General features: G+C 33.2%; 1 protein-coding gene across 8 annotated transcripts in view; it reads right to left on the bottom strand.

Annotated features, from left to right (window-relative positions):
- LOC120776527 (protein phosphatase 1 regulatory subunit 12A) overlaps positions 1-14335 on the bottom strand; it is a 52059-nt gene that overhangs the window by 6332 nt on the left and 31392 nt on the right. For 3 of the 8 annotated variants that reach the window (XR_005705435.1, XR_005705434.1, XR_005705433.1), the window contains 4 exons: positions 6932-7083; positions 5548-5638; positions 4386-4472; positions 181-1433 (listed from right to left, as the gene is read on the bottom strand). Coding sequence is in view for 4 of the 8 variants with exons in the window: in XM_040107259.1 (XP_039963193.1) it covers positions 4386-4472; positions 5548-5638; positions 6932-7083; positions 7253-7728; positions 8329-8671 (1149 nt within the window). In the remaining 4 variants the exon portion in view is untranslated. Of the gene's footprint in view, positions 1-180; positions 1434-4385; positions 4473-5547; positions 5639-6931; positions 7084-7252; positions 7729-8328; positions 8864-14335 lie in introns of all 8 variants that reach the window. The other 5 variants (XR_005705436.1, XM_040107259.1, XM_040107260.1 and 2 more) reach the window with 5 other exon arrangements.

The raw sequence follows: 14335 nt of genomic DNA, 5'->3' as shown, positions 1-14335 counted from the left end.
CTCTCCTAAGTTTCCCGCTTTCAATAACCAAAGACGCTGACAATACGCATACTGCAAAGACTTCTAGCAATAAAACCCTTTTGAATATCGTTTGCTTTTTAAGGAACATGTCAATTTACTAATACGAACAAAAAACGAACAGAGTTGCAAAGAAAACATTCATATTATCAATACTCATACCGGCGTAAATGCGAAGTAGGTGGAACCACAAGTCAAAACTTTCGAATTTAGTCGACGTCGCGACTGTTGTTGTTTAAAGATTTTCTTCCTTTGAGATAAATTTTAATTAAGTATTTTGAAGTAAGTGGAAACCCTCGAATTTAGTCAACGTCGAGACTGTTGTTGTTTAAAGATGAAAATAATTTTGTATGAAACCAAAGCTGAAAAGTGCTACGCGTTGTCTGTTGGAGACGAAGCTTTATTTTTTTTTTTTTGCCTTCGAGATGAATTTCGATTAATTTTCCAGTATTTTTTTACATGCTAAAGAATTCAACGTTACTTCAAATGCTATGCGCTGAGCGATTTTGTTTTTAAATAACCTTCCACTTAATTAAATACACTTTATAATCATTTCAACTAGTTTTATTCGATTATTGTGCGGTTATGATATTAAATTACTATAATCTTTTAAATATTGTATGTATGTATGTAGTATAACTATGAGTATACGAGCAATTGTTGAGCAATGAAAACTGCAAAGTGCGGCGATACTGTAGCTTGGCACGTGACAAACTGCCGCTTAACTCTTTTCGAACGCTAATTCACTGCTTTACTAGATGATAGTAAGTGTTACTCTCTCTCTCACTTAGCTTACTCCGTTTGTGCTCCAGGCGTACAATAATCATTACTGAATTCGCTCAATAATTCAGTGATGTATTGCTGCAAATTCCAAACCAACCAAGTTTCAAACCAATTTCGTAGTGAGATTTCTCAATTTTCGATCGGCAATTGTTCTGTCCTTTACTTTTACACGACAACCAAAATTTTGGGTACTATGCGAGCCTTTATTTTCAAACTGTTTACAGCTTACTATGCGGTTTGTTATTTTCTATTTAGTTACTTTTGATTATAACGGTAATGCAGATAATTTCCATCAGCTGTGATCGCATTGTGTCAGTGCAAATACTCCAGTCTAATGCGAGCTTAAATACTGTAGCACATTCGCTTCTTTCTCTTTTCTTTAATGAACACTTATCTTTAGACATATTTCGCAATTCGTGAACAAATTTTCAACTACTCATTTCCTTAGTCTATAGCGTATATAATTCACAATTAATTAATTTTTTATAATTTTTTTCAGGAATTTATTAAATTTATTTTGATTTTTTAGCTAGTTGACTTTGAGCTGAGGTGGTCAACTTGGATACGACACGCGTGAGAGCGCGATTCTCCGCACGCAAACGCTCATTCTCAGTCTTTAGCTTCTGCAATAGCTAAAATGACAAAACAAAAAACAACAAAAGTGATGGAGAAAAAAGAGAAGAACGAGAAGTATAAGAGCATGGTAATTAACAGATTTCGTTTTCGATGATTCGATGATTGATGAAAACATGAAAAACAAAGGTATGAATGACGAAGTTGCGAATGTAAAGGACTGAGATGTTTAACAATTGCAGGGTTAACTTGTAATCAGGTGAGGAAGTGAAAAACATAAAACAAAATTCACACTAAAGATGAGTATATGGTTTGACTGATGATAAAACTGCGGAAATCATAAGTTGTGAACTGCGTGCGCAGAGTTTTGTAATGAAGGTTAATGAGTTGCAACGACGCAAGTATGAATGAGAAATGCGAGATATACATATATAATATGTGTTTGATATGCGAGGGATAATTACAAGTTCTAACGATGGTTCTAAGTATGTGTGTATGCATGAATGCTGAAAAATGCTGCATGTTTAGGCTGTGAACAGACTGTGAACAAATTGAATGTGTTTAATGGTTGTAGTGAACGTGAGGGACAACGATGTGACACGCGAAAATCACAAAACAAAGTGGTGAATACATAACCGTTATTATACAAAAACATATGTTTATATAATATGTACAAATATGTGTGTGCGAATTGTAAATTTGAACAAAAATGAAAAAAATATATATATACAATATTTTTTTCTAAGTAATGAAATGGAAATATAATAAAGGAGAATTAGATCAATTCGCATTTTGTAAGCGAAATACTTTATTAAATGATCGAAACGAAGTGAAAGCTCAAAAGCTGGTCAAGTTTCGAATACCCACATAAGTGATAATTTTGATTAAATAAACATCGCAATTTACTACCTTCAAATATTAAGATTTCGAGATATCGAAATGAAAGTTTGAAAGTGTTCGTTAAGTATCATCTTCTTACATAAGTGATAATTTTAGACTAGTCAAAACTTGGAAATTTATTTAATATTCTAAGATATAGAAAGTTTTAAGAGAAAAGCACTAATTTTAACAATCGAAATCAAGTGAAAGCTAAAAAGCTATAGTTAAATTTGAGTTTCTCACATAAGTGATAATTTTTGATCAAAAATCGAAATTTCCCCTACACAAGCTTAGGCTTAGAGATTTTTGAGAAAAAAACACTAATTAAAACAATCGAAGAAAAGTGAAAGCTCCAAAGCTCTCATCAAATTTTCTTTTTCTCACATACGTTTATTAAGTGGTAATATCTGTTGACTCAAAAATCGATTTATTTTTTAATAAAACTAGTATTGTTCAAACATTTTCATAATCACAACGTTTTCCAAATCTTTACAGTATTTTTTTAATAATTATCGACTTTGAAGGAAGCCTAAAGTTCTGAGCTTTGATAATTGCATTTGTTATCGATAGTTGACTGCTCAAAAATCGAAAAAATATACATTTATTTTTTATAAAGCTCGTATTGCTCGATCAATTTCATAATCTCTCCATAATATTTTCCATACTTGCAGAAAGGCAAAAGTTCTGAGCTTTGATAATATTAGTTATGTTTGATATTTAAAAATCAAAAATGTATAAACATTTCTGAAAGCTACAGAAAGGCGTAAAAATGTGAATATGAGTTCTCCAAAAGATGATCATGAATCTTGTAAAGATCGTAAAGTCGCTCGATGTTTTTTTATAAAATAATGCTTCAAATTTGTGCTTTGAATTATATTTATGTTGGCAAAATATGCACACATCGAATGGAATTATTGTTTGAAATGAATGAACACAGGGTGCAGATAATGAAGAAACTCTTCAGTAAACCGTTATGTGCTCTTCAAATTTGCGCATTGAAAGACTTTCAAAAAATTATGAATAAAAACCACTTAAGGACTAAATATCAAAAATTCAAAGCAACAATGCCGAAGCTGGAGAGAAGCAGAAGCAAAAATCAAAAAAGACAGAAAAGCTTAAGAAAACGTATAATAAACAAAAGTATCCACAGACAGGGTGTTTATATTCGCATTAAATAACTAAAAAAAAATTAAATAATTTATCAAAATACGAAAATCAAGAAAAGACATTTTTGTTTGTAAAAAACTTAGGTTCGCTGTTTGACTATATCATATTAAGCTCTAAAAAAATTGTAAAAATTAAAAAGAAAAATAAAAAATAAAAAAAAATAAATATAAGTATAAAAATAAAAAATATAATTTAAAAAATATATAAAAAAAAAGTAATAAAAAAACTTAATAAAATAAAATAAATAAAAAAACCAATAAAATAAAAACTAAATTTAAGAAAATATAAATAAAATTCTAAAAAAGTCACAATAATTAACAATTATTTGTAACGCATCGAAGCTTATTTTAGCGAATCTTCAATCGGAAGCTTGTTTTCTTATATTCCTATAAAAATTTCAAAAAAAAAACTATTAAATAATTTATCTATTGCAAAAAACTTAGATATTAGTCAAACAGCGAGACTAAAACTAATAAAAAATTCTAAAAAATAACAAAAATTAAAAAAAAAATTGAAAATAATTAAAAAAAAAAACAAATAAAAAAATTGAAAAAAAATAAATAAAAACAAATTGAAAAAAATTATAAAAAATTTCTAGAAAAATTAAAACAAAAAACAGTTATCCGTTATGCATCGAAAGCTTATTTTAGCGTATCTGCAATCGAAAGCTTGGTGTTAAAGCACTTGCTTGGTGTAATCATATTAAATTAAAAAAAAACTATATTTTTCATAATAAATATACGCTTGTTTCAATTCGTATACAGGGTGTTATAATAAATCACAATAGCGTCAGGTTAAGTGTATCAAACAACAATTAACAAACAAAAATATTCACAACTGTGAACGTGTTAAGGCGGTGGTAACGGTTGGGGGTGCATGCACGTATTGTGCATATAGTTGTGTGTATGTGTGTAGTAAGTATGTCGTAGGTATATGTGTAGGTGTGTGCTTGGAAAATTATTTACCTTTAACTCTTCTTCCATTTCGGAAAGTTTGCGTTCCATTGCTCTCCTTTCGCGTTTTTCAAGCTCTGAGAGTGAGTTTTTAGTTGTCTGCAAAAATTAAATTTGCGAAAATTTTGTTTCGATATTTTCTTTTGTTTTACTTTTTTTTCAAATTTAGTGATTAACATTTTTTTTTTAATATTTTTTTTTTTGTACAACAAATATAGATACAATTCAATCATAATAGCAGGCGAGAGCAGCGTTTAGCGGAAACTTATTACTTTTTGTAGGGGGCGGTTGGGAAGCGTGTGTAAATCTATGTATGTGTGTGTGTTTGTGCAGTATGCTTTTTGGCGGAGTAAAGGAAATTAGCAAGAGTCTTTTATTAGGCGTAATATAAGAGCATGACCAAGTGAAGAGTATATTTGCTATTAGCCATTGAGCGCAGCGTGGATTGGTGAGTGGAGCGCAAGTGTAATATTGGCAAGTCGCTTTTTACGTCTGTTAGTAGCTGAAATGTGATTTTTTCGTGTGTCGATAAAGCAGTTGTGCTGTCTACGATCGAACTCGCTAAATGTGATCTATTGGTTGGTATTATTTATTGTTTTGTCTGGTACAGGCATAAATGTATGTATATTTTTTTAGTCAGAGTCAGACAGCACAATGTTTTGTTTGTTTTCTGTTCTTACACATTTACTTGTATTTGTTTGTGTTTATTTTTCCTGCTCAACGGTTGATGTTGAAATCCCTACATTATTTTTGACCTATGTTTTTGGCATATTTTCTGTTTTTGTTTATTTTGTTACTGTTTCTATTGGCTTTTCGGTCAATTTTATTAATTGCCTTCTGTTTAAGCGTAATTTGGCGGAAATTTGTTTGCTTGTAGCTGTCGGCTTTATGCTAAAAACGCATGGCTTGTTTATTTGTATAGATAATTCGAAATTAGCTGTATGTGTGTTGTCAGCGGGCAATGCACGTTTAGTATATTTTTTGTTGTTGTTTTCAATATAGTTCTTTTATAGAGCAATTATTTTTTTAATTTGTTTGCTTTTTCATATTTTTGCTTCTATTTTGTTTATCATAATTATTCATTATTGTTATGTATAACTAAATAATCTATCGCAGATTATTCGGCATCTTTTTTTTAGCTTAAAATTGTAAATTTCTGTATTTTTCAACTTACTGCGTTTGTAAATCTTTCGAGTGTTGCTCTACTTTGTACGATTTCATCATCTTTCTTCTTAAGCTGCTGCTTGAGCTTGTCATTCTCCAATCTAAAATGATGAAAATAAAAAAGTCATCATTGAAATTCGATTTTCGAAATATACATTAACAAAAGTTAATAAATTTTTTAATATTTTCAAAAATACTCAAACGATCAATGATCGATAAAAAATCGGCCTTCAAAGACGGTCAAGAGATCGTAAAAAACATGCCTCGTTTTGGGGGACATTCGACCTCTTGAGCTGAGAATGACGGATATGGGTGCTTGAAAATCGTTAGGGAAGTATTAGAGATATGGCAAGAGAGCTCAACATCTCTCGCAAGTTCGTTCGAATGATTTTGGTGGATATTTTGGGTATGAAACGTGTTCTTGCTCGACTCATTCCGATAACGCTGAATTTTTTCCAAAAAGACTATTGTAAAGAGGTCATCCTTGATCGTGCGAATTGCGATCCCACATGGATTTGACATGCAAACAAGTCAACAAACATCGGAGTGGAACCCGTTTTCAGTCGATCGAAGAGATAAAACAAAATTCGCTGAAGGAACTGAAGGTCCCAAAAACTGTGATGAATATCGGACTAGTATAGAATATAGTTGTCATACCAACTGATAAATCAAAATCTCTTGATCTCTTGGCAGAGATTTTATCTAAGGTAACACTACAAAATCCAAACATGTTGTTCAGATCGGACCACTATAGCATATATCTATCAATATCAAGATAAAGTTTAAGATATATAGATATTAAGATATATAACTTGCTTTAAGTCATACGTAGCTCCGAATTCTTAAAAAAAAAACAGGGGAGAGATGGATGAGGTATCTTGATCGGCTTCCAGTAAGCGCCTCAGAAAGTAGGAGGATGAAGGAAATAATACCTTCGAAAAGTCCCATCCAACTTTAGTGCAAGGTAAAAATGCAAAAACCGAAAGGATTAATACTTTAAGTGGCACCCACGTAAGTGCTAATGCACCCAAAGCTTCGGCTGTAGAGGGTCATGAATTCGGGAGCTTCCACCCCCCATTCACAGAACGGAAATCTTAGTCGAACACCATTTTAGTAAGATATGGGCCAGCCTTTCGGAAAGACTCTAGGCATCCGCATCATCTAAAGGAAAAAACCGAACATAGAATTTTATTTGTTGACCCTATTCGAAAATCAAGTTCGTCTCAGCTGATAATGTCAAAACTATTGACAATAATTTTGAATTCCAATTTGACAACTGGAAATGCACGACATAACCACTTTTTACGAAGATGACCTTCCGGACTTTTTAGGGCAGTGAAGAAAGTGCTGTCCTTCTCTGCCACAGCCAACTTCAATCACTATCTTGCACTTACTTTACAGCCTCCCATAGAGCCTTGTAGTCGATGGCTTCGCCATTCTCTGACCTATCACGTGCTTTATTCTCGTCTGTCGTGGAGTTTGCGTTGGTGTTGGCATTAGTGGTGCTGCTCAAACGTGAACGCGATGCGCCGCGCTCACCGCCACTCTGAAAATATAAAAAATAGAGGCAAAACATTACATTTGATATATGACATTACTAAAGTTGAAAGACATAAAATGGAATTAAAGATCATAATAAACAATTCTAACATTAATGGCAACAACAATATATAAAATTTAATTATATTTTTGTGCAAAAGTACACACGAACGTACTTCGTAACCTTCACTTTTCTCTGACGAAGCGCTAACCGAACGCTGCGCTGCGCTACGTGAACGCGAGCGATTACGCGATTTACGCTCCTGCTCACGCAACGAGTTGCTACGTCCCACCAAAGCGGCCATGGCTGCGGCGCTGCTGCTACTCACTGCCGCCGCAACAGATGTGGGAGCGGCTGTGCTGCTGGCGTACGAATTCAAATTACCATTTGAATTGGAGATCGTCTTGGTCTTGAGCAGCGACGGCGTTGAGCGCGCGCTGCTCGGCGTGCTTCTGTACGACGAACTGCCGGTGGAGGTGCCCTTGAAGGAGTTCGATTTGCCAGCGCTGCTGCCTAGGCTGAAGGAGGCGGTGGTTACACCATTGTCATAGCTGGTGTAGGGACTCATGTAGCGATCACTGGCGCTGGCGCTGCTGCTGTAGGGATTCGAACTGTAACGCGATTCATAGCCGCTGCTGCCACCGCCATTGGCTGTGGATTGGGAGGAGTGGTATAAATATGATTTGTTATTATTATTGTTGATAATACTAATATTGCTGCTAGTACTATTATTGGCGGCAGTGCATGAGGCAGTGCTATTATGAGATCTCGACATACTACTGCTGGTGGAGGGTGCGCAATAGCTGCATTTGCACCTATGGCGGCTACCGGTTGGCGATAGCGAAGCATGTCGAGAGGTTCTTTGCACTGCAAGCTTTGACGTTGGCGTTGGATGATGATGGTGATGTGAAGTGGAGATGATGCAGGAAGTGGAGGTACTTTTCGGATTGGCGGATTTTGCATATTGCTGTGGTGATGGCGGCATCTGCTGATGATGATGATTATACGGATGATGATGAGTGTGATTATGCTGATGATTATGATGTTCATGATGATGAAGATGATTGTCAACACTAGCGCTGACTTTTCTTGGTGTATAATGAGTGGCGTCTTTTTTCAATGCGGTTGCGCTCGATATAGCATGATGGGTACTTGAGGTGCCAGTAGCTTTGGTTGGATAAGCGGTCGTAGCGGATGTGCAAGTGTATTCGTAACGGCCAATTACAATGACGCCACCACCAGCATTTTTACCATTCGAATAATACGAGCTGCTGCTGGCACCCGCTGTTCCACGACTTCCGGCTGTGCTGTAGAGATTATCACGCGAACCATAAATACTCGCATACGGACTCTGGTAGTAGGAAGACGATGATGCGCTCGAGCCATTCTGATAATAGCCCGTGCTTAGAGGACGTGAAGTGGAGCTGCCGTAGCCATTTGTGTGATTGCTATTGTAATTGCTGCCGTTATAATTGTAGGCGCCGCCACCGCTACCGATACCCGAAGACGAGGTGGCGCGCGAACTGGAGAGCGAACGACGACGTGAGGCGCCAGCTAACGGCTGGGCGGTGCGTGAACGCGAACGAAAGGACATTGCAGCAACAGCGGTACTTCAGTTAAGACCACTGTATGAAGGGTGCGCAGTTGGCAAATTTTTTCAGAATTTGAAATTTAGGTGTTTGGGAATATTCAGACAATTTTAATTTTATTTATTTTTTATTTCATAAAAACCGACATGAGTTCACTGAACCAATTTGGATTCGCAGCGTCTTTAGCTTGCGCTCAACTATAAAATTTACAAGAAATTTTAGCGAAAATCGTCAAATTAAGCACTTTGTATATAGAAGTGCAACGCGCACAGCACACAACGCAACCAAATCGTAATAAATGAGGCGTTTAAGAGCGTGAGTTTCGGAAATTTTCGCATTTGTTTATGCAAAATTTTAATAATGCCACTCAAAAATTCAATTAGGCGCAACCACAACGCTGTCGTACAACAAAAATTACAAAAAAAAAATTAACAAAAAAAAACATAAACATAAAACAAATAGGAAGAGGAAGAACTTGAGAAATTACAAAGTCATTGGATGGGAGGAAAATAAAAATGACAAAATAAAAACAAAAGTTATAAAATAAATAAAATATAAGAACTAAAGGAAAAACATAAAGCAGGAAAAACATACAAAAACACAGCCTCAATAACAATTATAACAAACTATAATAAAAAAATTCTGTAGAAGGCACGAACGAATAAAATATAATTAAAAATATAAAATACAAAAAAAAAAAAACAAAAAAAATACAAAAAAATAAGAGAAATACGAAATATAAAAAAATATATATTTTACTACATATCGTCACCTAAAATGCAAAACAACCTATCATCAAAAGAATCGAAATTGAATTTTTTATTCCTTACGAGATTCCTTTACATATGTACATATATGTAGCATAAAATTTTCAGCTTCCGCTGTCAGATATAACCGCTATATAACCAATATATAACCCATCTATAACCAATACTTAACCACTTTATAACCAAAACTAAAATTTAGTTTCAGTACAAGTGCTTTTTATTATCTCTTTTTCCCTTCTCCTGTAAACTTATGCAAAGTGATGTTATGTTATTTTGCATTTTAGTTGCCGATATGTATGTATATTCAAAGATTATTTAAACTGCCAAACAGAAATACATGTCCAAAGAGCCATGAAAATTTGACGTCAGAAAAAAGATTATCCATACACAAGTTGTGCAAATGGCATGAATAGCAAGCAAACGTCTTCCCGTACTAAACTTAAATCGCACATTCGCTTAATTTGCGTTGTGGCTGCCGATTTTCAATTGTACAACATCCAAGCGCACTCTCATACATACACCTAACTAAATGCTCACATTAGCGTTTTCGACCAGGAAACACGCAGATAAAGTAATACAAAGGAACACATGTTTAAGCGAAATGGTTTTCTTCGAAATAATAAAAGCAGATAAAGCAAAGACTTTTGCCATATTCCATAAGCCACAATGCGCCGACTGCTGAATCACCCACGCGGTATTAAGCAAATGGAAAGAAAAACTAAAAATACACTAAACTGCTGTATTGTGAAGGAATTGGGGGAAAACTTGCCAATGCCATGCCCGCAGGAAAAATTAGAGCAAGTGGGGTGGGCTGTTACGTTGAGCATTGGTCGAAATGTCATTGGCATTTATTTTACAATAATTTCTCGGATTTGTAATTTTAGTTTGAAATAAAAATAGACTAAACTAAACTTTTGAGCTTCTTATAAAATGGAAATTATTCCGAGATCAGCTGAGTATTTTAATTATTAAAAATATGAAACGAATAATAAATATAAAAAAATTATGGTATTTAGAAGATAAAATTTATATTCAAATAATTTTTAATAAAAACAAATTTAAAAAAAAATAATAAATAAATAAAATAAAAAAAATAAATTAATAAAAAAATAATTAATTAGTTAAAAAAATAAATAATTTTTAATGAAAAATAATAATTTTAATAAAAAAAAATAATAATAAATAAATAAATTTCCACACATTCGTTATCTGAGACTTGAATAATTTTGGCCCGATTGGGAAACTTTGTAGTCATAAGGTGCTCTATTTGCGCACTATTTGACTAATTTTTTTCCAGTACATTCTGATTGATTTGCATTTTGGGTTATAAGTGAAGTAGGCGTGGTTGTAGCGCGATTTCGTTTGTTTTCGCTGGGGAATGGCCGGGGTTATCACCTAGTTTCATTAAATTTTAAAGTGTCGATTGGGTGATTTGTTCAGACCCAGTTTGGATATTATACTCAAAGTATTTCAGAAGATATGTACATTAAAGCGTTTTGTGGGCGTGGTCCGATTACGCCCATCTACGAACTCGTCCTCACTGTTTTGCCAAGGAACAACGCTTACACAGACGGACAAATGCAGAGACAGACAGCCTATGACCAACATTACTACATAAATATTTTTTTATAAACAATTTAAGGCCGAAATTTTGTTCTAAAATCAATTTTTTTTGAGAAACCCCCTTTTTGTCAAAGAAATTTATTTTGTTTATTTCTTCGATTGATTAATTACTAGATTTAACATTACTTTAACGAAATCTGTTTAATTTTTAATTTCAGAGGATCCAGTTCAGAGATATAGTGGTCACCGCAAAACGTCTTTTTTGAGAAGAGCTCCCGGAGAGCAGCTGTAGCTTATTTCCATGTAAATATTTTTACTAATACTCAAAATACAGTTAAATGATACCACAATATGTGTACAAATTTTTGGATCAAAATTTTTAAAAGTTTTCACAGAAAAAATTCTGAAAAATTCGCTTTTTTCGGCCTTCTAACTGTATATAACCCTATAAATAATTTTTTTGAAGCCGTTATTCAATCAGAAACAAAAATTTTGACTAGTTCTTCGATCATTTCTCAATTTGCAAATGCAAATTTTAAGAAAAAAATAACCTTGTTTCGCAAGTCTTACTGGAGATCGGTGAAGATTTATAAGTGAAGTAGGCGTGGTTGTAGCGCGATTTCGTTTGTTTTCGCTGGGGAATGGCCGGGGTTATCACCTAGTTTCATTAAATTTTAAAGTGTCGATTGGGTGATTTGTTCAGACCCAGTTTGGATATTATACTCAAAGTATTTCAGAAGATATGTACATTAAAGCGTTTTGTGGGCGTGGTCCGATTACGCCCATCTACGAACTCGTCCTCACTGTTTTGCCAAGGAACAACGCTTACACAGACGGACAAATGCAGAGACAGACAGCCATTCGGATTTCAATTCTTCCAACAACCGTTAGGTGAACAAAACTATATGACCAACATTACTACATAAATATTTTTTTATAAACAATTTAAGGCCGAAATTTTGTTCTAAAATCAATTTTTTTTGAGAAACCCCCTTTTTGTCAAAGAAATTTATTTTGTTTATTTCTTCGATTAATTACTAGATTTAACATTACTTTAACGAAATCTGTTTAATTTTTTAATTTCAGAGGATCCAGTTCAGAGATATAGTGGTCACCGCAAAACGTCTTTTTTGAGAAGAGCTCCCGGAGAGCAGCTGTAGCTTATTTCCATGTAAATATTTTTACTAATACTCAAAATACAGTTAAATGATACCACAATATGTGTACAAATTTTTGGATCAAAATTTTTAAAAGTTTTCACAGAAAAAATTCTGAAAAATTCGCTTTTTTCGGCCTTCTAACTGTATATAACCCTATAAATAATTTTTTTGAAGCCGTTATTCAATCAGAAACAAAAATTTTGACTAGTTCTTCGATCATTTCTCAATTTGCAAATGCAAATTTTAAGAAAAAAATAACCTTGTTTCGCAAGTCTTACTGGAGATCGGTGAAGATTTATAAATAAAATTTCTTTTGCAAAAAAAATAAAAAATTCACAAAACAAAAACCGAATTTTTCCTCACTTGCAAGTGACTAAAACAACCCTTTAATATATATAGTATAATTTTTCCTGAGGGGACTTTCCTTAATATTCTGATTTCTGTGGTATTTCTGAAATTGACAAATCATCAATCAAAAAGAACCAGCTGTAAAGATATCTATACAGCTGCCGCTTACGAAACCAGAAGCTCACTAGCTTAAAAATAGTAATAAAATGTTTGAAGAATGAAATCATAGAAACAACTAGTTTTTTTTAACTTGGATCTTAAAAGTAGGCTACTTGGAAGAAATTTAGTAAAATCAAGCCGTTGTTGTTGACTGAGCGAAGGACTGATCCTCAAAAAATATGATAAATAGCAAACTAGGAAGTTTTAAAATTTAATTTATTATTTTTTAAACAATATAAATAAGAACATTAGTTAAGTTATACTAAAACAAATTTTTTAACCCCAATTTCTACAATTTATGCTTATTCAAATCTCTAGCAGTGCGAAACCTAACACATTTTTGTAAATATCGTTATTTAAATGCATTTTTCATGTTAATTAATAAATGCTTGTTTTGATTACAAAGTCAATAGATTTTGCTAAAAAAACAAAAACGATATTCATATGGTAAGTATTCTTTGAAAAATAGTTTTCATTTTTATTATTTTTTCTAAACCTTATTCTGTTTTTTTTTCTTTTGTTTATTGTTATTATTCCTTTATTAGCGCCATTAAGCTCATTTCATCGCTAATTTTTCAATTCGATGAGCGCCTACAACTTTGTTTATTTTACAGTTTTTTTTTATTGTTTTCATTGCGCTTTATATGTATATCTTATAATCACATAAATAAAGCCAAAGAGCATAAAATTCTTTGTGCAGCCTAAATACTAATTTCATATCATTGTATTTTATGTTCACCACTATCCGTTACGAAATTGCTATATTATTTGAATTTTTAATATAAATTCTTTGGAAAACACCTGCACACAAATGTTAAAACGCTTTCGTAACAGTAAAATAAATCTGCTTCAATAGATGAATATGAATTTTCACCACACTACTAGATGTCAGCTGTTAATCCTTCCCGGCGTTTAAAAATAATTTATCACGTCACACTTTCATACGAATCGTGTCAGCTGCAAGCCATATGAACAATATGCAAAAAATAACAACACAAAAACCACGAATTTTATCAATGCGCTAGAAAAAAGCCGGTGAGAAACGGACAAAGAAAGCAATTTGAGTGAAATGAATTCGCACTTTACTCAGACAAGTATTCTACGTTAATTAAACGCCACGCAAATTGTGCGCCGTGCAACTGTTGAAACTCAACTAAAATTTGATGCGTTCGGATGACATCATTTTGCGGCAAGCAAAAATCTTGTACGGAAAAATTCGAAAAACAATAAAATTGCAAATACAAAGAAAACTAAAAGTAAGTGTTTTCTATTTGCTAGACGCTTGTTCACCGCCACTAAAGTTCGCTTCAAGCGCGAAGTCGTCAATGCTTTGCAAAAAATGTACAAAAATGGTAGCGAAATTATAGCAGTTAGTAGATGCACGACTCTAGAGTCGCCTCGAGACCACCAACACTAAATATGGTGTTTAAAAATCGAACAAAAACAATAACAAGCTGACATACACCGCAAACGAAGTCAGTAGTAACACACTTCAGCGCAATATAAATTTTTCAAATGTCATGACTGTGACACGCTGACATCCATCGGTGGTGACGACGGTGACTATAGAATTACACGCATAAAATAATATTAAATTACAAACGAAAAAAAATAATAATACTAAAAAAACCAAATAAAAAATAATAATAAAATAAAAAAAAAACAAATATAA

The sequence above is a fragment of the Bactrocera tryoni genome, chromosome 5 (genome assembly GCF_016617805.1).
Source record: "Bactrocera tryoni isolate S06 chromosome 5, CSIRO_BtryS06_freeze2, whole genome shotgun sequence".
Lineage (NCBI taxonomy): Eukaryota > Metazoa > Arthropoda > Insecta > Diptera > Tephritidae > Bactrocera > Bactrocera tryoni.
Note: the sequence above shows the minus strand (reverse complement) of the source record. Positions and strands in the feature narration are given on the sequence as shown.